The sequence below is a fragment of the Gigantopelta aegis genome, chromosome 3 (genome assembly GCF_016097555.1).
Source record: "Gigantopelta aegis isolate Gae_Host chromosome 3, Gae_host_genome, whole genome shotgun sequence".
In the NCBI taxonomy this organism is placed as follows: Eukaryota; Metazoa; Mollusca; class Gastropoda; order Neomphalida; family Peltospiridae; genus Gigantopelta; species Gigantopelta aegis.
Window position 1 is genome coordinate 79,227,510 of NC_054701.1, and position 23,207 is coordinate 79,250,716.

Below are 23,207 nucleotides of genomic sequence, written 5' to 3' on the forward strand. Positions count from 1 at the left end.
AAAAAAAAGAAGAAATCTTTTCACTAGCCTGGGACAACTAGTAGCCTACAACCGTTACTAGTCTCAGGCTCAGAAAACTATCTGTGGGACAGACAGGATGAGACGAAACTTATAGTCCCTTTCGGTTGTGAACGACATGTAAATTACCGATATTACACCGTAAGCACACTTTAACCTGAATAATGCATGCATATAAATTTTGTGTTGACAGCTTGGGCACAAATAACACAAACATTTTATGCATATATTTTTTCCCCAAGATTTACAATCATTTCCACCCCTGGTGAAACATTTGCTACATAATTATTTAAAAGTAGTTATATCTATCCATCCATCCATCCATCCATTCCATGCATCCATCCATAATTCATTCATTCACTAGTTATTTTCTCACCATCTTCCAACACAAGTTTGAAATGTTGGCTGTTTTTTGTTTTCTGAAGAGGCCAGCGTAATTGAATTTTACCCTAAAAATAAGAAAAACACAAATCATTCATGTGTGTACTGCAGATAGATTAAATACACTCCAGGGGCCTAATTCACAAAGGTCTCTTAGGCTCTGCTAGATGACAAAGCATCCTCTTTGTAAGTCTTTTAGCATTGCACTGTGAGATGGACCTAATTCACAAAGCTCTCTTAGGCTCTGCTAGCCAACAAAGCATCCTCTTTGCAAGTCTTTTAGCACTGCACTACGATATCGCAAAGTTATCATCTGTATCATCTGACCATTTGCAAAAATATTATGACATCATTTACAATTATAATACTAAAGTGAAAGTTTGTTTTGTTTAATGAACCACTAGAGCATGTTGATTTATTTGTCGTTGGCTACTGGATGTCAAACATTTATTAATTCTGTTACTAGTCTTAGAGAAAACTTGCTATATTTTCCCCATTAGTAACAACAGCTGATGATTAATACAAAATTTCAAGTTGTAAACCTGCAAATTCAATTTCCTAACATCCGAGACAAATGTATGTGAGAAGTTACTAGATTATAAGGGAAATATCAGCTTTCATGGGAATGGCGAGATAACATTCAGCATGGCGAGACATACTTTTGAAAATCATGAGCAAATCACATCAGCACGTCAGCGTTCGAACTTGTCTCCCACTGCAATTTTAAAAATAATTGCCATGGGTGAACCGGGCCACCAACAGCAATTTTGACCCCACCTACAGCAAATGTTTAAAAAGTTATTTTTGCTGCAAATAAAACATGACTGAAAGGCAAGTTTGAAGTATGTAAACATATTTCAAACGTACAAATGTTATATACTGACAAATAATGTAGACGAGGTGTATACATTTTGCCATCATTGAGGAAGGAAGGAAATGTTTTATTTAAGGACACGTTTTATTTACGGTTATATGGCGTCAGACATATGGTTAAGGACCACACATATATTAAGAGAGGAAATCCGCTGTCGCCACTTCATGGGCTACTCTTTTTGATTAGGAGCAAGGGATCTTTTATATGCACCATCCTACAGACAGGATAACACAGTTGTGGTGCACTGGCTGGAACGAGAAATAGTCCGATCCCAGACTGACCGCGCATAAAGCTACATCCCGCCCCTCCATCATTGAGAAGCTTGACCGACAGTACAAAAGTGCTGTTGTGATGCTCCTGACCTACAGCAATTTATATCTCAACGACGGCAACTGCCGCCATCATTAGGTTTGAGCCCTGCATAACAAGTCACCAACCTGGTTATAGAGTTGGAGAAGACTGATACATGTACTTGCAGTACCATCAAGTAGAATACCTTAACAACACCCGCGTCCGATTCTTTGTTTATCTTCACAATGGGGATCACACTTAGACCTGGTGGAATGTGCTGATCAAGCTGACTCAGAGAAATGTTCAGTTTCTTCACTGGCATTCTGTTGTGTACAAACTGCATACATGTACAAGTACCTACAATAAAAACACAAAGTTGTTAATATATGCAATGTGCAATGCATACAAGAACCAGAGATGAAATTAGATTATGATAACAAATTATGTGGACATTTTAATATTGTTGATCAGGTACTGAGATTGGCCGTAGGGTTGCACATAGCCCGAGTACTCTGCCTTTCGAGAGCTAGACAGACATTTGGATGGTATGATCACTCTCTGCCGTCAGAGATCAGTCTACAGCGAAAACACAGAATGGCTGACTACTACACGGTAGACAAAGATTTCCGCTCTAATACAACAATTCTGAGTTTGATGCTAAATTACCATTATCATTTTCGAGTTCGGCCAATAACAAATATTTTACTTATTCACCACTAATACACACACTACAGGAAAAAACCCATCAGCACATACGTATTTAACTGGAACATTATTGAAATGGGGTGCTGTCGAGTTTCTTCTTGTAGTGTGTGTATTAGTGGTTACTATGTAAAATATCTGTTTTCAGCAAACTCAAAAATGATTAATGTAACGGTATTTAGTGCCAAACTTAGAATTTTTGTTGTATTAGAACGGGAATCTTTGTCTACCGTGTGGTAATCAGTCATTCCATGTTTTCGCTATAGAGGGATCGCGGATGGTAAAGAGCGATCCATACAAAAGTTTGCTTAGCTATCGAACTCGGGCTAGGTTGCACAAGGATCTATTAAGTATTATTTATTTATTTGTTTGTGAACAGATTGTTTTCTAAATTTCACACAAAAATTGTTCAGATATTTTTTTCAAAACACTTATACTTTTCTTCTTAAGTCAAACCAAACTGATCTTATTTAAAAAAAAACAAAAAACAATAATTTATATGGGTCTCACATTGGAGGAAATGACAATTTTATAGTCCATCCCATCATTCTGTAAAAAAAGAAAATTTAACAATAATTTCAGTTTGGTTTGATGTCAGAAGAAAGTAAACGTATTTTGGAAACAACAAAAAATTACTATTTTTGTGTGAAATTTACAAATCAATCAGCTCAGAAATAAATAGCTTGTAGTACATTCTATAGTATGAAAAAGGCGTTCCCTGTTGGACGGACTATAGACCCTAAAATTAAAACTTCAATATGAAAACAATCTAATTAAAATTAGCTCCACTATTACATGTCGATCGAACAGCAGCCCATTAAAGCTCATGTCCAGTTGACCTTTCATTCGACCAATCAAAACCTTACTTGCATAATCATGCCAGTGATTTGAAAACATTTGGGATTATGCTGAGGGTATACGAAATGATTCGGGTGAATTACAGAATATGCTGGAAACTAATTTCAATATAAAATTTGTTTCAAGACAAAAAAAACCATGATGGCATAGCCATAAAATCTGTTTATACTAGTATACAAACCAGAGTTTATTACTGCACTTTTCCCCCATTTTTTCAATGTTGAAATAGACCAACAAGTTCGCCTATTGCATAGTCTCTCCAAATATTTTTAGAATTTGTATGCTCCTGAATAACGCTATAAAAGGCGAAGAGTAATTGGTCGATATTTAAATTGTTATTTACAGATGAAATGTCACCTGGTCATGGGAGTCCAGCAATGCTGTTAGATCTACTGGTAGACCAGTAGAGCTGATTTTAAAATTTGTGAAATGAAGTGTTTCGGCTCATAAATTTGTTTTAACTAACATACTTATTCAATTAAACATCGTGTGTCCATAGGATTGATTAGCGTATAGGCCCTAATGAATATTAAAAAAAGAAGTCAGTTTAGCTTTCAGCTGAAAAGTCAGATTACTTCGTTACCATTCGGATATTTTCGTTTTACCTCCAAAAATCTTCGCACTATTTAAAATATTATTGCGCTGTAATTATAGGTGATTTTATTTGGATTGTTTTTAACGTTTGATTTCTACATATCTTTACTACTTTTATATATGATATCAACTCAGATACGTAGCCTATCATATCTCACAAAATTTAATATGTACTATGGAATAATATTCCGCCGCGTAAATACATCCGGGAAGTAGAAATTGGGTTTAGCAAACGTGATCATTACTTTCGATATTCTGGGTGTTTGAAATCGTTCTTGTCTTGTAGTAAGTTTAGTAATTTGTCTCTCTATTTATTAGAAAAGTAATGAGCTAGTCCTTTTATGTCATCAACTTTTTAACAATTGTAGTGGCTTTTCGTAAAGAGAAAGAGCCATATTGTGGAGGTTTTTGGTGGACATTTTGGTGGTTTTCCTCGTCGCATCGTGGAGCATCGAAATCATTAGCCCGAGTACTCTGACTGTAAGAGAGCTAGACGGACATTTGGACATAAACACGCTCTCATTACAGTCAGAGACCAACCTATGTCTTTTTTTGGCAATTCCTGACTACCAAACGGTAGGCAACGAGTCCCGCTCTAATACCACAACAATCCTATGTTTGACGTCAAATACCTTTACATCAATCATTTTCGAGTTAAGTGATACAAAAAAAATCCACATATTAATCACTAATACACATACTACAGAAAGAAACCCGACAGCACCCACATTCAGCTACGCTTCGTGACACTCCGTCGCAACAATTGCAAAGCTCGGCAAGATATGCTATATTTATTGTGTACGAACCCAAAACAAGGGTGCGAAAAGTGACTGTCATTGACCGTAGTATTATCTGGTGGAATCGAATGCCAGACATTTCACTTACAGGAAAGAGTTTCAACCCATACCCCTCTTTATCAAAGACTAAAAACGAACCCAAACCCTAAAACTAACCCTAACCCTTAAAAGAGGGGTACAGGTAAAATTCATGCCTCCCAAAAATTATCCTGTTATCTTGGGGTTTCGGTTTGGTGTTTGTTCTGGAAAGAGTTTGACCCCTACCCTTCTATGTCAAAGGCTCTAAAGACTAACCCTATACCTAAAACTACCCTAACCATTGAAATGGGGGTACAGTTCGAACTCATGTCTACAATACTGGGTTAGGGTTAGCGATAGCAACAACTAATGGTGGGGGGGGGGGGGGGCTCGATCAGAACTCTTTCCATTAACCCTACTAGTAAAAACAAAAAAGCACAGTAAATGCCACCTATACAAATAAGAAGAGGCCACATCATCCCTGGTTCAGAGCATTACATGTATTTGGTGTTAACTGATATAATAGTCGGGGCTGGCCATCAGACCTGTCAACCCTTTCGGATTCCATGGGAGTCTCCCCGGTATTTGATCAAACCTCCCGCAACCCTACGCAGGAAAAAAATTATCCCAGTAAATGACATTTTTGAAAGCATAAAAAAATATTATCTACTTTCACTAAAATGACATAAGGGAAGTATCTCCATCTTTTGTTTTTTCATTTCGAAAACTTTGGCTAATTTCGGTTTCCGACAAAGTAACAGTCCGAATTGTCCTGACTGTTTAACGCTTGCCAAAGTGAGAATTGTGGGATATATTGTTAAAAAAGCACACAGAGTTATAAAATGACGTGTTATTATAATGTCAAGTTTATTATCATTGTTATGACTGAAGAGTCTGACTTGTCAAACGTCTTCCCACTATATTACATAATGTAAGTCTGATGAGTCTGAAGTGCCCAGAGTTGACATTTCATTTCAACTTATTTTTGTGCTTATATATCCATTTACGGTTCAAGCATGCTGTCCTTGGTACACACCTCAGCTATCTGGTCTGTCTGTCCAGGACAGTGGGTTAGTTGTTAGTTGATTAGTGGTTAGTGAGAGAAAAGAGGGTGTAGTGGTCTTATGCCTACTCATTGAGCACTTCACAACTCGCTCTGGGTTGGAGTCGGTACCGGGCTTTGAACCCTGTACCTATCAGCATGTAGTCCAATGGCTTAATCACTGCGCCATTGAGGCCGGTCCAGATACACACAATGTTAAAATCACATGTGACAGCAAGACCAAAAAAAACTCAGTTAGCTATATAAACAATACTTGTATCAGGTAGTGTTGTAAACATGTTTGTGCAGTAAAATGTTGGTAACGAGTACACTTCATGGGATTACTTTTGTACAATTAATAAATGTTGTGTTTGACATAAAATTTACTCATGGAAATGGGTATAATTCCAGTGTATTTCACACAATGTGAGAAATGAGATTTTACTTATCATTAGTGGAAATACAATGTTTATTGCATTGGTAAAATTATTTTAAATAAGTACCACACCACTGTTCCTCATTATAGTAAAAATGGAATATTAATTTATAAGATTTATATAAATGTGTCTAAGGTACATGGGTACGCAAATGATGATATAACATAACCTGTAGTGTAAATATACTACCGTAATTAATGTTTAAATTTCTTGTTTGTGTTCTTAAAATTTTTGGATAAAAGAGTTTTTTATTAATATACTCTTCAAAAGAAGAATTATTGATAACATTTGGAGAATTGATTTAATTATTGAATGGGTTCGATAATTACCAAATGTTCAGGATTGTTCACAATTCACTCTAGTCCATTGTAGTAAGTGATAAGGACACACCACCAAGGTCAAGGTCATCTGGAGTCAATATGGCCTCCGCGTGTGTTCAACTGCCTGGCACCGCCTGCCCATTGAAGCAACCAGAAATGGTGGCCCACTCGGCCTGCAAGGCTGCTGCCAGCTCGGGCAGGGTCTGGGGGCTGTGGTTGTCGCTGTTGGAGGCGTCGGTCCAACTCGTCCCATAGATGCTCAATTGGGTTCAAATCCGGTGATGTCGATGGCCAAGGAAGGACATTAATGTTGTTGTTCTGTAGGAAAGCCGTTGTGAGGCCTGGCGTTGTCATGTTGGAACACTGCGTTGGCGTTGGCCATAACTGGAACGATGTGTGGCCGGAGGATCTGGTCAATGTAGCCCTGTGCATTCAGGTTGCCCTGCACGTGGACCAGGTCAGTTCTGCCAGTGTGTGAGATGGCTGCCCACACCATGACACTACCCCCGCCGAATCTGTCCACTTCCTGCACGCAGTTTGCCGCATAACGTTCACCACGACGCCTATACACGCGACATCTTCCATCATGACGTCGGAGCAGAAATCGGGACTCGTCACTGAACCACACCTGTCTCCATCGCAGTTGAGGCCATTGTCGATGAATCTGGCACCACTGCAGTCGGAGTCGACGGTGTTGTGGTGTTAAGATGACACCTCGAACTGGACGTCTGGCACGAATTCCTACCTCACGTAGGCGGTTCCGTACGGTCTGGTCGGATATCCTACGCAAACCTGGTATTGCTGCGGCTGTGGAGGTGGCAGTAGTCAATCGTTCCCGAAGGTGGCGTACCCGGATGTAGCGGTCCTGCCCGGGGGTAGTGACCCGGGGTCGACCGGATCTAGGGAGGTCACGTGTTGATCCATGTTGCTGGTAACAGTCCCACAGTCTGGAGATGGTGCTTGGGGACACATGGAATGCCCTGGCAACGGCCGTTCTGGATTCGCCTGCGTCTAGTCGGCCGATGGCATTGTTTCTCTGCGGTTCACTGAGACGTGGCATGTCCTGAATTGTCAACTGTCGGCCAGATACAGAGGCCAGGCAAGCGAACACCCTGCACTTTTATACTGTCGGTGTTCATGTTGCATGTGCAGACAACGCACGTGCAGTGGTGACATGGTTTGCAAGTGGCTGCGTTTTTGCAAATATTCACATTTTGGAACTTTATTGTACAGTAGCTGCGTTTTATCGAATGTAACCGTGGGAATGTGTTTGGGACATGCAATGACCTTATATTCACAAAGCATGAACCGGTAGGAAACATAAAATCAGAGTTATAACCCATTTGTACCCTTTTGCGTTTCTTTTTTTGAAGAGTATATATAAACTTTAAAAAAAGAGAATAATATATTTATATGTATTTTTAAAATTACTTAAATTTTTATTATTATTTTGTTTTACTGCCAACATCTATGGTTGACAAGTATATATGACATTATATAGTGTTCATATATCGGTAACTAATTGTAGTAACTTTTTAAAACGTGATTTTGTGTTTAATCCATGTGTATTTAAAAAATCACCCATCGGTCTACAGGCCGGTAGGTACTGGGTTCGGATCCCAGTCGAGGCATGGAATTTTTAATCCAGATACCGACTTCAAACCCTGAGTGAATGCTCCGCAAGGCTCAATGGGTAGGTGTAAACCACTTGCACCGACCAGTGATCCATAACATGTTCAACAAAGGCTATGGTTTGTGCTATACTGCCTGTTGGAAGCGCAAATAAAAGATCCCTTGCTGCTAATCGGAAAGAGTAGCCCATGTAGTGGTGACAGCAGGTTTCCTCTTAAAATCTGTGTGCTCCTTAACCATATGTCTGACGCCATATAACCGTAAATAAAATGTGTTGAATGCGTCGTTAAATAAAACATTTCTTTCTTTCTTTTAAAAAATCGCCTGCTTTTTCAACACACGCCTCCTGCTTTTTCTTGATTAAAGGTTGACAGGTCTGCTGGCCATATCTTAAAATTTTCAGTTGCCCGCCGGACAAGTAACTCTCAAATTTCACTTGCCCATGGCCAGTGATATTTAATGTTGGGCTGGTAAATAACTTCTATTGCCATACGTGATGGCTAGTGAATTTGTTTGGGGTCAAATGTTGCAGTTACGTCTATTTTGTAAATATCAATATCTTGTCCCCACCCTAACTCCCCAATGTTAGTGTTTTTAAGCTCTATCTCCCTCTTTAAGTGGTATATCTGATTATTACTATTATTTAGTAAAATTGTATTAACTTAAAGTAAAGTAGGGGCTAGTTCATTTTTAATCGTGGCTAGTACATTTTTTTAAATCACTGATCCCATGGCTAGTGGATTTTATAAAAATTCTAGATGCCCTGATTACTGTATGATTTTCTTAACCCGAAACTTAACCCATTTTTTTTCTTGGGGGGAGATCCCCCATAACCACTGTTGACTGTTGCATTCAATTCCATAGCACCATACCCTAAAATTTATTTCTGGCAGAAACACTGACCACAAGAAAGTACAGCGCATGTTCATTTCGCACAGGGGCTTTGCATTTTTTTTCGTTTAGTGTTGTACTGGTTAACAACATGTAAGTTTTATGTCATGACTGGACTCAAGAATAATCAAACTATAGCTCTTTGGCATCAGATTTAGGAAAACATGTATATTTTAGACACAGTAACTTGCTAACATTTGGTTGTCGATGATTGCCAAAGCATTACATAGTTTTCTCTAGCCTTCCCCTACATATCAGTATACATAAGGGTAGGACTGGGAGGGTTTCTGCCAGAGGGTAAAATGGGTATGGCGCCAAAGCCAAATTATTTTGCAGATTTTTCTTTTAAAGTTAACCTTTTGACAAAATGAATTACTCTTATCATTAATGTATGATTTTCTTGACCCTAACCCTAAACTTAAATCATTTTCTTTGTGGGGGAGGCCCCCCATACCCCGTTGACTGTGGTTGCATTCAATGCCATAGCGCCATACCCAAAAATTTCTTTCTGGCAGAAACACTGTGAAGCTATGACTAATGATGAATAGACTGGTATCCTGGTGTATTTCAGATGCAAAGTCTTGGGTCATGACTAATGATGAATGTTTAGATAATGGACCTGCTCTTCCTCCAGCAGAACCTGAAGTAGCAGAACAGTCGAAGAAGAAGAAGAAGAAGAAAAAGAAGAAGAAGAATGGTATCACAATTTTTTTAATATTTTGTGTGTATCACTATATATAGTGGCTTTTATTTTACCATATTTAAAAATATAGAATGAATATTATCTAATCAGCTTGAAACGAGATCACCCAAATTCTTCAAGAGCTGAAATGGTAAAAAAAAGCCATTTATGATCAGGTCACTACTGAAAACAAGTTTTCTGTTTCTCAAAAACTGATCTTAATTAATTAAATTGGTGTCTGAATATTTAGAACAAATTAAAAATACATGTAAATTAATTATCTGGAGCTATTTCTTTGTTTATAAATATACATCTATGTAAATTGAACGTGTATTTTCTACATATTTTATTACTGGTCTTCAGGATGGGTGGAATGTAGATTAGAGGCTGAGCATTTGCCTGAGGTGCGATGGATCATAGGTTCAATTGCCTTTTATGGACTTAAAAACATTTTCTGTCCCAACTAGTGCCCCGTATATCAAACTGTTTCAAAGGCCACATGTACTATGCCAAAATGCACATAAAAGATCCCATGCTGCTTTATTGGTTACCAATGGTATGAGTAACTGTTGTGATGATAGTGTTTTTTTTTTCTTTCAACAAAGTGTTTAAATAACCATATCAATGCTCGGGGCGGGACATAGCCCAGTGGTAAAGCGCTCACTCGATGCGCAATCGGTCTGGGATTGATCCCCGTCGGTGGGCCCATTGGGCTATTTCTCGTTCCAGCCAGTGCACCATGATTGGCATATCAAAAGCCATGGTATGTACTAGCCTGTCTGTGGGATGGTGCATATAAAAGATCCCTTGCTGCTAATCAAAAAGAGTAGCCCATGAAGTGGCAACTGTGGGTTTCCTCTCTCAATATCTGTGTGTGGTCCTTAACCATATGTCTGACACCATATAACCATAAATAAAAAATGTGTTGAGTGTGTCGTTAAATAAAACATTTCCTTCCTTCATATCAGTGTTCTCTCTGGTCTGTTTTAAATAGGGCGGCATAGCATCCCCTCTTTATTTTTTTAAGCCCCTCTTCTTCCTTTTTTTTGTACATTTCAACATTGAAGGAAACAAAACTTGTTGCATGTTATGCATGTATTTATGGGGGGTGGGGGTCCACCTCCCCTTTAATTTTCACTCAGCACTGCCATATGTTAAAGCCGCATACTCTAGTTCCATCCATCGAAAATAAATTATAATTTGGTTAATCTACAAACCTGTAACACAGGTTTTATATTGATAAATACCATGGGAATCCCCATGTCCCAATTGCTTGAAATAATATTGAAAGTTTGTATTCTGATGTCACCGGTAGATGTCGATTGAAGCACAACAATGCCTACGTCACGACAAATTTCACAGACTTGGGGTGCGTTCTTTTCACCTCTCCTGGACATGTTCCAACTGTTCTGTCCTGGTTGTATCCCCTCTCCAGATATCATAGGACTTAGCAAAATTATTGGTTTTAAGGGTTTGTAACATTTTGTATTGAGATACTTACTTGTCTGAACTTTATTGTTACTGAAAATGTTCACGAACTGTGAAGAAAAATCTCACAAATGAACAACAACAAATCGGATGTTGATTGCGTGAACCGTGCACGAGAAAACAAACCGAACCAAAATGATAACGGTCACATGGTATACCAACGTCTGTGACATTGAAATGGAAATATCCCGTCTAAAAATAGATTAGACCTTGTCTGCTCAACGTTTTTTCTCAAACGTGCGTCAGTTTTTCAGAAATACGAAAAATGCATTTTGTGGTATTACAAACACCAGGATTACCAAAAAACACTTAAGGTGAATGGAAATGTATATTCTAAATAATAAACGGTAAGTAAAGTGCAATTTTATTTGTGAAAAAATGGGTTTAATAGCGAAAAACAACGCCGTAATGGTTAACAACTAGCCGTAACTAGGGTGTGTCCCTTTAAGACACCAAATAGCCATAATTTAAAATGTCCTTTCCTTTGATTTCAGAAGTTGATGAAGGTGGAGACGTGAATGTGGGAGATGGAGATGCTGCTGGTGAGATCACAGACAGACTGGCCAAACAAGAGATACAGGAGCCAGAGGAGAAACCAGAACAAGGTTTGTAGGCTGGCTTTTCAGGGACGCGAAGAAAAAAACACACACACACACACACACACACACACACACACACCATACCTAGTTTTTAAGGGATTCTGGATTTTAGTGTTACCCATTAGTTACTTGTGTCCTTGTGTTTTTTTTCGAGAATTTGCAATGCTTTCTGAATTTTTTGTCAGTTGTGATCTTCATACCTGTCTTTTTGAAAAGGATACATTTACAATGATTCCAATACTATGTTCATGTTGACATAAAAATTAAAACAATGGGGGCTTAGGATATGGAAATTGTGTATTTAATTATCATCTAATGAAAATGTAAAAAAAAAAAACCCCAAACAACCACAACCTCTTAGGGGCACTATAACTCTTGCCAAAGACTTCAGGAATATCGGAAACTACCAGCTCAACCATTTTGAACTTGGTGTTTGTGTGGGTGAATGCAGTGCTTGAGAACATTTAACAAAATTCAGAATAAAAGTTTATAAGTACAGAATTCGAATCGCCATCTATCTTGTGAATTTATTACTCTTCAGATGGTGAACAGGCAAGTGAAGGAGGTGCAAAGAAAAAGAAGAAGAAGAAAAAGAAAGGTGGTAAGTGATTAAAACATAATTATTAAATAGTTGTAATATAAACATCGAGTATTGAACATTACAGATTCTGTAAGAATGTCAAATATTGTGTCTGGGAATCTGGGGAAACTTTGTTTTCCAAGTGATGACTAATACTTGATGGCAAATGTTTACAAACTTTTTCAGAAATTTATCTCTTTTTACTGTTTTACGTTTACAATGTTAAACGGCGCCAATTTTTGCATTAATGTTTAATGTTAAAGTTTAGCTTTTAGATCAGTTTCTCACAAACTACAAGACCTAGGTCAGTGAAACTTGGTTTATAGTTGCACCTATAAATAGTGCAGTGAAACATTTGGTTGGCGAAACATTTAATTCTGTAGAATTCTTTTTTGTCATGACATGCATCAAACTTTTAATCTCCAGTTTCTTTATGCATGAAACATTCAGTTTTGAGGGAATTCTGGTTTACTTAGGTTCCAGTGTTGATGGGTTTCACTTATAAATATAATTGATGTTCTCTTTCCAGGAGTCAAAGAACAAACAGTACCTCCAACTATTCCAATTGCAGAGTTATTTCCTAGTGGAGATTTCCCAGAAGGTGAAATAATGCAATACCCAAAACTTGCAGACGAGTAAGAATATTTTCGAAAATATTATAGTTAACTTTTAGGATATGACATGTAAGTCGAACCACTGTATACCACTGCATGCACCAATTCATATTTTTTGCCATTTTCACATGGCACTGACAAAAAATAATATTAGAACAACTGGAAATAGCTTTAATAGAAAGAAAGAAAGAAGTGTTTTATTTAACGATGCACTCGCACAAAAATAAAAACTGGCGACAGGCAGCAAGGGATCTTTTATTTGCGCTTCCCACAGGCAGGATAGCACAAACCATGGCCTTTGTTGAACCAGTTATGGATCACTAGTCGGTGCAAGTGGTTTACACCTACCCATTGAGCCTTGCGGAGCACTCACTCAGGGTTTGGAGTCGGTATCTGGATTAAAAATTCCATGCCTCGACTAGCTTTAATAGATCACTATGGTTGATTTAATTTGTTGTTTTTCTGTGAGAAATACATTGAAATTTTGCAGAACTTTTCTATCAGTTTGAACAATTGATAGCTGATTTCCCAACAAAGAAAATAAGAAAATATAGCGGTTTGAATTATAGTTCATTTTCAAAACAAATTGTGGTCATTAAAACATAATGATTGGGAATAATGGCTGTAAATACTGAACATCTAACCACAAATACATGAAGTTAGCATATTTTAAATTTTGTATTTAAAATGTCATAAAAACTGAGAGAAAAAACCTATGAAAATAATACCCTTTTATATCAATCAATATTATTTTTCGCATCTATAGACTTTTTAAGTGAAAATATGTGAGAAAAAGTTATATATTTGTACCCCTTCAATGTGGTGGTTGTTAGAAATTAATTCAGTCGTCAAAAGGATAAAGTTTTACTCAAAAGTAGACAAAAAAGTATTAGCATATATCAGCAACTGAATATTAAGCATATCAAGGATGACATGTCATGGGCCAGAAAATAATGTTGATAATCTGTTCTGAATAGTTCAATTTAAAACAATGTATAATACGGTACTTGAGATTGTACCTTTGAATGTTTTCTTCTTTTTTTTTTTTCTTTTTTTTTTTAATGTTGTGGGCACAATTTCTGGCTTTGATGTTTTATTGTTTATATTGTGAATACAATGACTAGGTGTAAACTACAGTGTAGTCTTTATTGTGTTGTAGTCGTATGGCAAAAGACCGGTTCACCGATGAAGAAAAGCGGGCTTTGGACCGATCTCAGACCTATCTGTATAATGAAGTGAGGCAGGCTGCTGAAGCACACAGACAGGTCAGACTGAGTGTTTTTCTTTCTTCATTGCCATGTTTGATTAAATGTAGGTTTCTTTCAGGTATAGACTGTTATTATGGGTATATATTGTATTATCGTTATTTAATGTATTTTCTTGTTCCAGCCAGTGCTCCATAACTGGTATATCAAAGGTCGTGGTATGTACTACCCTGTCTGTGGGATGGTGTATATATATATAAAAGATCCCTTGCTGCTAATCGAAAACAGTAGCCCATGAAGTGGTGACAGTGGGTTTCCTCTCTCAATGACTGTGTGGTCCTTAACCATATGTCTGACGCCAAATAACCATAAATAAAATGTGTTGAGTGTCGTTAAATACAACATTTCCTTCCTTCCTTCTGTATTTAGTGTATAGTATTAAAATGATATCTATTATATTCAGGAGTATAGATGCATTCAATGGAATAAAGATGAATTATGTAATTTATTTCTGGTTGTATAAAGACAAACTTTTAAATCTGTGTGTGTTTGTTTAAACTGAAAGTCACTTAAAAATTCATATCATGTATCATTTAATATTTGTTTCTAAGATTGGGTGATAAAACACTTGCCTGGACCAATTTATGCTTTCCTAATTTTATGCCTTTAATATTTGTTTATTTTCAGACCAGAAAGTATATGAGATCTATAATTAAACCTGGAATGTTGATGATTGACATATGGTAAGAAATACTTTAATCTATACTCTTATTGTAACATATTCTTATCAGATTTAATATGTAACTGCCAACGTTATTGTGCAGAGTATATTGTGATTGTAATAGACTAGATGTTAGTTATATTCAGATTATTATATCACCGACTGTGTTGGGTTTTTTGTGTGTGAGAGAGAGAGTCGGTCAGTCAGTCAGACTTGGATCTAAGTCAAAAAATTATAGAACGAGCTACAATCTTTCCTCCCCTTTTTTTTTTCCATCATTTACCAATGCAAAATGCTAACAATAGGTACAGCTTTAAAAATGTAAGTTTTTGTTATTAATGGATTGTTAACGACCATAACACAAAGGTCAGATCTATTCGTGAAGCTTTTTCTGCTTTGTAATGTGTTTGTATGTGATCAGGATTGTTAAATAATTTCGATTTCTTATCAGGTGCATATTCAGGTGGGGGCCCCAAGTGTCTGAACACACCACACACACACACACACACACACACACACACACACACCCCATTATTTGGTCAGACAATATATATTACAGAATACAAAAAAAAAGCTAACTTGTCCCATCCACCTGTCAATGACCGTTACATTCTATTTTCAAAAGCAATAGATTTTGGGCACCTCTTATAAAAAATGCTTGATCCTCACCTGCTTATGACTTTTTCTTGCTACAAAATATCAGGGTTTGACAAATCGACTAGCACTCGGTTCTGTCTAGTGAAGTTTTAGTATTACTGTAATACATAAGGCACTAGTCAAAGTTTCTGTGAGAGCTAGTGACTTTTCAAACATTTGTCAAACACAGAAAATATTGTTCACAATAATGCATAACAGATGCATTTTCTTTGTTAAGATTAAAAGAATCCTTCATTTGGGACAGGGCTATTCCACCCGAGGGTACATAATTTGTTGTCAAGGACAAGGCGTGAAAAACCTACATTTTTATTTTTTTATCTTACAATAAAATAATCGTAACCATTGAAAAGATCGTACCCAAAAATGGTTTATACTGAAAGTATAAACCGAAAATGATAGTATAATTTCATTATGACAGCAGGTTTCCGTGTTTTTATGAAATATAAAAACATTTCTTGCGTTATTTTGCCGCTTACATGACATCACCCAGTGTTAATATCAGCACAAACTATAGAAGTCACGTGGTCATGCAAGACCGATTTATTCCGCATGGGCTGACGTCATGGAATACGCCTGTCTTGTATGGCTAAGGATGGGAGAAAATGCAATTCAGTTACCAAGTCAGGCAGTTTGTTTTACACACGTTTTTTAATTTCTTTCAATTCAGTGAAACTCTGGAAAACACTGCTCGGAAGCTGATTCAGGAGAATGGGCTGGAGGCTGGCCTGGCCTTCCCGACAGGGTGTTCATTGAACCACTGTGCTGCTCATTACACTCCTAATGCCGGAGATACAACAGTACTACAGTACGACGATGTGTGCAAAATAGACTTTGGGACGCATATTAATGGTAACATATGATATATAGAAAATAATACATGAGTGGCCGTTAGATACCAGTTATCTTACAAGTTGTTGCAAAATGTATCTAACAAGCAAAAGCGAGTCTCATAGGTTTTAATTTATGGTGTAAGATAAATGGTATCTAATGAACTCAAGTGTAGAATTATATATATCTTGCATAATTCTCAAAATCAGGTTTAAAAGAAATTAAATTAAAATTAAATACAATTAGTTATTGTGTTTAAACTATTCTATTCCTTACTTCAAATTACTAGGGGGTGGGGGTGGGGTAACTCATCAGTCAGGACATGTTAATATCAATCAATCAATCAATAAAATATTTCGATGCTCCTATACCACGAAGGTTTCGAGCATGTCTATCCCAGGTTCGGCCACCGGATGCCAGTAGTCCAACCTAGGACAGAACAATTACTGGGGCAATTTTGATATTTAAACAAACAGGGAAAAAGGACTTTACAATAAATAATTTTGTGCGTTATTTTCCCAAACAATATTTAATATACAGCAAACAACTAACAATTTGTAACCATGGTAATACAGGGTTTTTCTTCTCCAGCTAGACAAAAATTTTAAATTATAAAATAGGCACTGCCCCTATTCTCCCTTCCCTTCATGAAGATTATGTACAGTTATTTTATTCCACTGTATGCATCATCATATTTTTATTATCTTTTCTTTTTATTTCAGGTCACTTAGTTGATTGTGCTTTTACAATGACTTTCAACCCTAAATATGACAAACTGCTTGAAGCTGTTAAAGATGCAACGAACACTGGTATCAGGGTGAGTTGTCTCCCATCGTTCTGTACCTGTAAAATGACCATATGTTTGACATCCAATAGCTGATGATTAACAAATCAATGTGCTCTAGTAGTGTCATTAAACAAAACAAACTTTTTTTCTATTTTTTTCTGTGGATGAGGGCTTTTGTTGCATTTGTTCTTTGCTGCTAGTGTTGGTGTGATCCCTTACTTCATTCCATCAGTATATTTACATCAAAGTGTAGTGTAATTTTATTTGAACAGATCCATTTATCTTTCATTTAAGGAAGCTGGAATTGATGTTAGGCTGTGCGATATCGGTGAGAGAATACAGGAAGTGATGGAGTCCTATGAAGTAGAGCTAGATGGCAAAACATACCAAGGTAAGTAAGAGAGGAGTGTGGTATATTTCTTCTGAATACCAGCCTTGGTAGCATAGTGGTTAATATTTTTAAATCCCTTGTCTGCAACACACTATTATACTTAGATACAATGTATTTTCAGTGCAGTCCTAATTTCATATTCTACCATTTTGCATTTGTTATTTTTACCCTATAAACATAACTTCTCAGATGCCCAACATATTAGGTTGGATATAAATGCTAAAGAAATGCTCACACTTCGATAAATAAACAAGTTTTTATATGGGACCTGACTATTACTTACCAAGTTTAAACCTGCATTTAATAAACAAGGTTTTGTATATTAGTCGCATTCAATTTATAAAGACGGGTTGTTTTTATTTTATTTATTTTATTTTATATATATATATATATATATATATATATATATATATATATATATATATATATATATATATATATATATATATATATATGAACCTGTTGTCACTCTTGTTTCAGTTAAATCAATCAGGAATCTCAATGGTCATTCAGTATCACAGTATAGGATACATGCAGGCAAGACGGTGCCAATTGTGAAAGGTGGAGAAAAAATTAAAATGGAGGTATTGTGGATAATGTTTTGATAAAAATTGGATGTTTTTTGTTTTGTTTTTTAGCACAATTAATATTTAGAGCTGACGTCCATAATCTTTGGTAGTACAGTGAAATCTCTCAAAACTGGGCCCTCTGTAAACCGGAATTCCCTCAAAACCGGACCCTCTGTAAACTGGAATTTCCCCAAAACCGAGCATTTTTCAAAGTCCCTTTTTAAATTATGTGTAGAAAAAAACCTCTCTAAACTGAATACCTCTTAAAACCAGACTTTTTACTTGGTCCCAAGAGTGTCTTGTTTAGAGGAGTTTCACTGTGTATTATATAATTTTTTAATAACTTGTCATTTAATCTCTGAAATGCTTTATATATCATAGTCTTAAGAAAATAACAGTAACTGGGGTTGGAGTAGGGGACTTTGGGTTTTATTTCCATCCTTCTGTCTGTGTGTCCGTTTGGACCACATATTGTTTTCCAGATTTTTAGTTTTTAGCAGTGCCTCACGAATTGACCTTAAATGTTGTGTCTAGCTTATCATATATTTTTAGACTTTTATGGTGATTTACCTTCTTTTTTTTTACAGTGTTGGCCCTTGAACTTAGGTAATAAGAAATTTTGTTGGGCTCAATAGGTGACATGTATTGCTTTAGCATTACTCTCAGAATGCTAGTTAAACCATATCAATGTATCTTTCATGAATATGATTTCAGGAGGGAGAGTTCTATGCCATTGAGACATTTGGCAGCACGGGTAAAGGAGTTGTGCATGATGACATGGAGGTGTCTCACTACATGAAGAATTTTGAAGTTGGCCATGTTCCTCTTAGGTTTGTTATTACTTATGCCCAGTCTTATCCTTCACTAAAAGTTTTTTTTTTAATAATTTCAGTTTGGTTTGACTTTAAAGAAAAAAGATAAATGATTTTGGAAGGAACATTTTTTTTTTACTTATTTTTATATACAATTTGCACAAATATTGGTTGACTTGTAAATTAAACAGCTATATTTTATCCATATTGAAGAATGTCTGTTCCGTGGAGAAGGAAATAGTATTTTGTAAGTTGGTTTATCCTACTAAACTACATTTATTATTATCTGTGGTAATGGAATGAATGTAACATGTTTCTTCTGAAGACTACCGGCCTCGGTGGCGTTGTGGTAGGTCATCGGTCTACAGGCTGGTAGGTACTGGGTTCGGATCCCAGTCGAGGCATGGGATTTTTAATCCAGATACCGACTCCAAACCCTGAGTGAGTGCTCCGCAAGGCTCAATGGGTAGGTGTAAACCACTTGCACCGACCAGTGATCCATAACTGGTTCAACAAAGGCCATGGTTTGTGCTATCCTGCCTGTGGGAAGCGCAAATAAAAGATCCCTTGCTGCTAATCGGAAGAGTAGCCCATGTAGTGGCGACAGCGGGTTTCCTCTCAAAATCTGTGTGGTCCTTAACCATATGTCTTGACGCCATATAACCGTAAATAAAATGTGTTGAGTGAGTCGTTAAATAAAACATTTCTTTCTTTCTTCTGAAGACTATGTCAGACTTACAAATGTTTGACATCTAATAACTGTGCTCTAGTAGTGTTATTAAACAAAATAGTTTTACTTTAACTTTATGGATTCTTATTTTTAATAATTATTTTCTATTTAACTTCGCCGTAGCCCATATTTTCGAAGCTATGTTAGGGCTATGAAATCTTAAAACCATTGTAGTCTGTAATATCACTACAGCACACGCCATAGTGACATCATAGCTTATGATGGCTTTACGAATTTGTAGCGCTGAAATAGCTTCGAAAATATGAGCCGTAACTTCAACTAGTGGCGCCCAGTGGTAAAACGCTTGCTCTATGCGCAGTCAGTCTGGGATCGATTCCCATCATTGGGCCCTTTGGACTATTTTCTGTTCCAGCCAGTGCCCCACGACTGGTATGTATTACCCTGTCTTTGGGATGGTGCATATAAAGGATCCCTTGCTGCTAATCGAAAAGAGTAGCCCATGAAGTGGCGACAGTGGGTTTCCTCTCTCAATATCTGGGTGGTTCTTAACCATATGTCTGATGCCATATAACCGTAAATAAAATGTGTTGAGTGCATCGTTAAATAAAACATTTCTTGCTTTCAACTAGTGACATATTCCACCTAAGTATGTTAGTTGACAACCAGCTAACTATTTATAAAACAATCCGAGTTATCTACATGTTATTTATTATCATTATTATTGCAGGTTAACAAAATCTAAGCAGCTGTTAAACACCATCAACCAGAACTTTGGCACTCTTGCCTTTTGTCGTCGCTGGCTGGATCGTCTCGGTCAGACCAAGTACTTGATGGCTTTGAAAAACCTGATGGACGTGGGAATCATTGACCCATACCCTCCACTGTGTGACATTAAGGGCTGCTACACAGCTCAGTGGGAACACACACTCGTCCTGCGCCCCACATGCAAGGAAGTTATAACACGAGGAGACGATTATTGAAACACGTGTGACTGAGACTTAACAATTAAAGCACATCTGATGACACAAATAAGGCTGTTTAAAAAAATTAATGTGCTGGGATCGATTGGTGACCGTGTCAACGCACAATTGTTATTAAGATGGTAGAATTTAGTTGTGATGTACAGATTTATATTATTTGCATTTGGTAATGGAATACTAGTAAATGAATATTCAGTATTCATTGGATTCTTTTTTTTTGTGACTGCAGGGCTTTAGATTGCACCAAAGCAGAGGCAGTAAAGGGTGTGCCCAAAAATAAGTACAAACATGCTAACCTCGAAACATTTCACCTCGAGATCAATGGAATGTTAAGATGTAATTAAATTAAAATAACTGGCAATGCATTTCTGAATATGTACAACTCTTTACCATCCATTATTAACGTTAATGCACTAAAAACAACATGGTGTGCTCAAAACAACCAAAAAGACGTGTGCCTAAATTAGTGAGATTTAAAGCCCTAGGCAGTTTTTAGTTCTTGGACGAAATTCTGGTCAAATTTCAATAACTGATTGTTAATGGCAGATTCAGAAATGGGATCTTGTGCATGTATGTACACCTTATTACTGTCACTAAAAATGCTCCCATTATATTGTCTTTGAATTTGAGGTACCTATCTTTCATACCATTATAACATATTATGTAATACTATTTAATTTTTGTGAAAAATACATGTAAAAATGCAGTTTCAATGACCCTGAAAATCAAAAATGTTTCTAGGGTCTAATTTTTTTTATGTGGGTATAGTGTTCTACCTTTTTTCAGTTGATCATGGATTCACTATGGCACTGATTGGGTTTAGCAGTCAAATTATTCAGCATTTCTTTCTATAAACTGATGTGGCGTATATTACGTTTACCAGACTGTTTGATGTTACATTGGTCTTTAATACCATACAAACTAAAGTGTTTGATATGTACTGAAATATTGGACTACTTTATGTATGTTTAAGAGGTATATTTTAATTGGTTCAAAGGCCTGGTATGTAATGGCCAACCTTTTAATTTTTCTTGAAATCTGAATGTGTTCTGCAAAATGGATGTGATTTTTAATTACTGTTCAATTATAGTTTATAATTTAAAAAAATTCTCATTGTAAAGAACACAAGATGATGTTTTAAAAGTCCTAGGCTTTAGGTTGGGGTTAACTATCTTGAAAATGTATATTTATAACTAATTTTTTTCAATTAATGTGATTTTATGAATATGTAACAATTAAAATGTATATAAAATAGCACAGCATAGTGATTTTGTACAAAATTTGTCAGTTTATGACCTACATCGATATAATTATAAGCAATTCTTACAATTCCAAAGAACAGCATTTATTTAGTTCATAATACACAAATTAATTTCTCATGTTCTTTGGCCCATTTTACATAATGGCGTTCAGTGTATTTTATCGAAGAACATTTAGCCCATATGAATAAATTAAATCGTATAACAGAAAGGTTGTAATTATGAAATTGAACATGGGCTTTTTCGGAATAATATTGTGTAATTTAAACAGGATGAGTAAGATTGTGTTATAAAGTTACCACAGCAAATAAAACTTTTTTAAAATGTGTGCCTTCTGTTTTACCTATGCCCATGTAGTTCATTTCTATCTGAAAGTGCCACAAAGGACATTTCCTCTTCTCTTTGCAAACGCAATATGTCAATGTTTTTATATGTTAGTTTTGTAATTCAGTTTCTAAAATCTTGGTATTTATCGAGAAATAAGAAGATATACCTCTAATTTAACTTGTTCACTTAATAATACACACCATCTGAGATTTCCAAGGTGTTTTTTTGTGTGTGTTTACAAGATTTTATTTGTTAGAAGAAAGCATTTGAGAAGTCAGTCAGCAGATATTAGTATGTAAGGTACAGTCTTATTTTGATGTGTTTTACTGAATAAAATATTAAACTGAATGTGTTTTCACCTTTCACGTTTTCTAGAAAGGAAAGGAATGTTTGCTTAACAACTGAATTACTTATACCCATCATCCATCCTGGGGAATAGGCCATGGACCACAAGTCCTCTGTTACGGAAAAGTTTGTTTTGTTTAACGACACCATTAGAGCACATGGATTTATTAATCATCAGCTATTGGATGTCAAACATTTGGTAATTTTGACAGTCTAAAAGAGAAACCCTACTACATTTTTCCATTAGTAGCAAGGATCGCATACACCACAGCCTCCGATATACCAGTTGTGGTATACTGGCTGGAAAGAGAAATAGCCCAATGAGCCCACCGACAAGGATCGATCCCAGATTAACTGCTTTACCACAGGGCTATGCCTTACCCTGGGTTAAATGTAATGACTTGAATAAAAGAAACTTGTGAAAAATTTAACAAGTCACTAACTTGACATGCAAAATACTTTTAACACTTCTACCAAAGAAATAAAGGTCCAAAATAAATAGTATGTATTTTAATAGATGGACACAAAAATATCCTGAAATTTCATGAATTTGTGAAAGAAGATATTCCAATCTCTTATCTTGTTTTATTCTACCAATACTGCTATGTGAGTAACTGCTGAAACCATTATCGCTAATGTGTGTAATACTGGTTGGTGTTGTTTAGGTATTTCATTCTAAAATGGTTGGAAGAACTTAAAAAAATGCCTCCGAAAAGGCTCAGAATGCATCTACAGCCGTCCTGAGTTTCAAAATTTTCATGAGGGGAATCCCCCCTGCTCAGACTAAACTTTTTCTGGCTATGCCCCCGTTTTAGTA

General features: G+C 36.4%; 2 protein-coding genes across 3 annotated transcripts in view; one reads left to right on the top strand and one right to left on the bottom strand.

The window, feature by feature from the left end:
• The window catches only part of LOC121392876 (protection of telomeres protein 1-like), a 35,965-nt gene extending 32,145 nt beyond the window's left edge, over positions 1 to 3,820 (bottom strand). Inside the window, exons 1-3 of one of the 2 annotated variants that reach the window (XM_041490683.1) lie at positions 3,708 to 3,820; positions 1,770 to 1,921; positions 395 to 467 (exon numbers count right to left, since the gene is read on the bottom strand). In XM_041490683.1, the coding sequence (XP_041346617.1) occupies positions 395 to 467; positions 1,770 to 1,907 (211 nt within the window). In that variant the 5' untranslated portion in view covers positions 1,908 to 1,921; positions 3,708 to 3,820. Of the gene's footprint in view, positions 1 to 394; positions 468 to 1,769; positions 1,922 to 3,594 lie in introns of both variants that reach the window. The other variant, XM_041523927.1, reaches the window with a different exon arrangement.
• A 109-nt stretch (positions 3,821 to 3,929) lies between these two features.
• Positions 3,930 to 22,393, top strand: LOC121369127 (methionine aminopeptidase 2-like). Its single transcript, XM_041493990.1, has 13 exons — positions 3,930 to 4,003; positions 9,427 to 9,552; positions 11,520 to 11,630; positions 12,166 to 12,225; positions 12,734 to 12,839; positions 13,978 to 14,083; positions 14,711 to 14,766; positions 16,069 to 16,250; positions 16,952 to 17,046; positions 17,311 to 17,407; positions 17,888 to 17,991; positions 18,691 to 18,806; positions 20,207 to 22,393. The coding sequence occupies exons 2-13, from the start codon at positions 9,444 to 9,446 to the stop codon at positions 20,457 to 20,459; spliced, it is 1,395 nt and encodes a 464-aa protein (XP_041349924.1). The 5' UTR covers positions 3,930 to 4,003; positions 9,427 to 9,443; the 3' UTR covers positions 20,460 to 22,393.
• Positions 22,394 to 23,207: the final 814 nt, after the last annotated feature.

Coding starts and splice junctions, on each gene's coding strand:
- LOC121369127 (XM_041493990.1), top strand. CDS start 9,444: ATGACTAATGATGAATGTTTAGATAATGGACCTGCTCTTCCTCCAGCA. Junction 11,631..12,165: donor AGAGGAGAAACCAGAACAAG/GTTTGTAGGCTG, acceptor ATTACTCTTCAG/ATGGTGAACAGGCAAGTGAA. Junction 17,992..18,690: donor GAGAAAAAATTAAAATGGAG/GTATTGTGGATA, acceptor ATATGATTTCAG/GAGGGAGAGTTCTATGCCAT.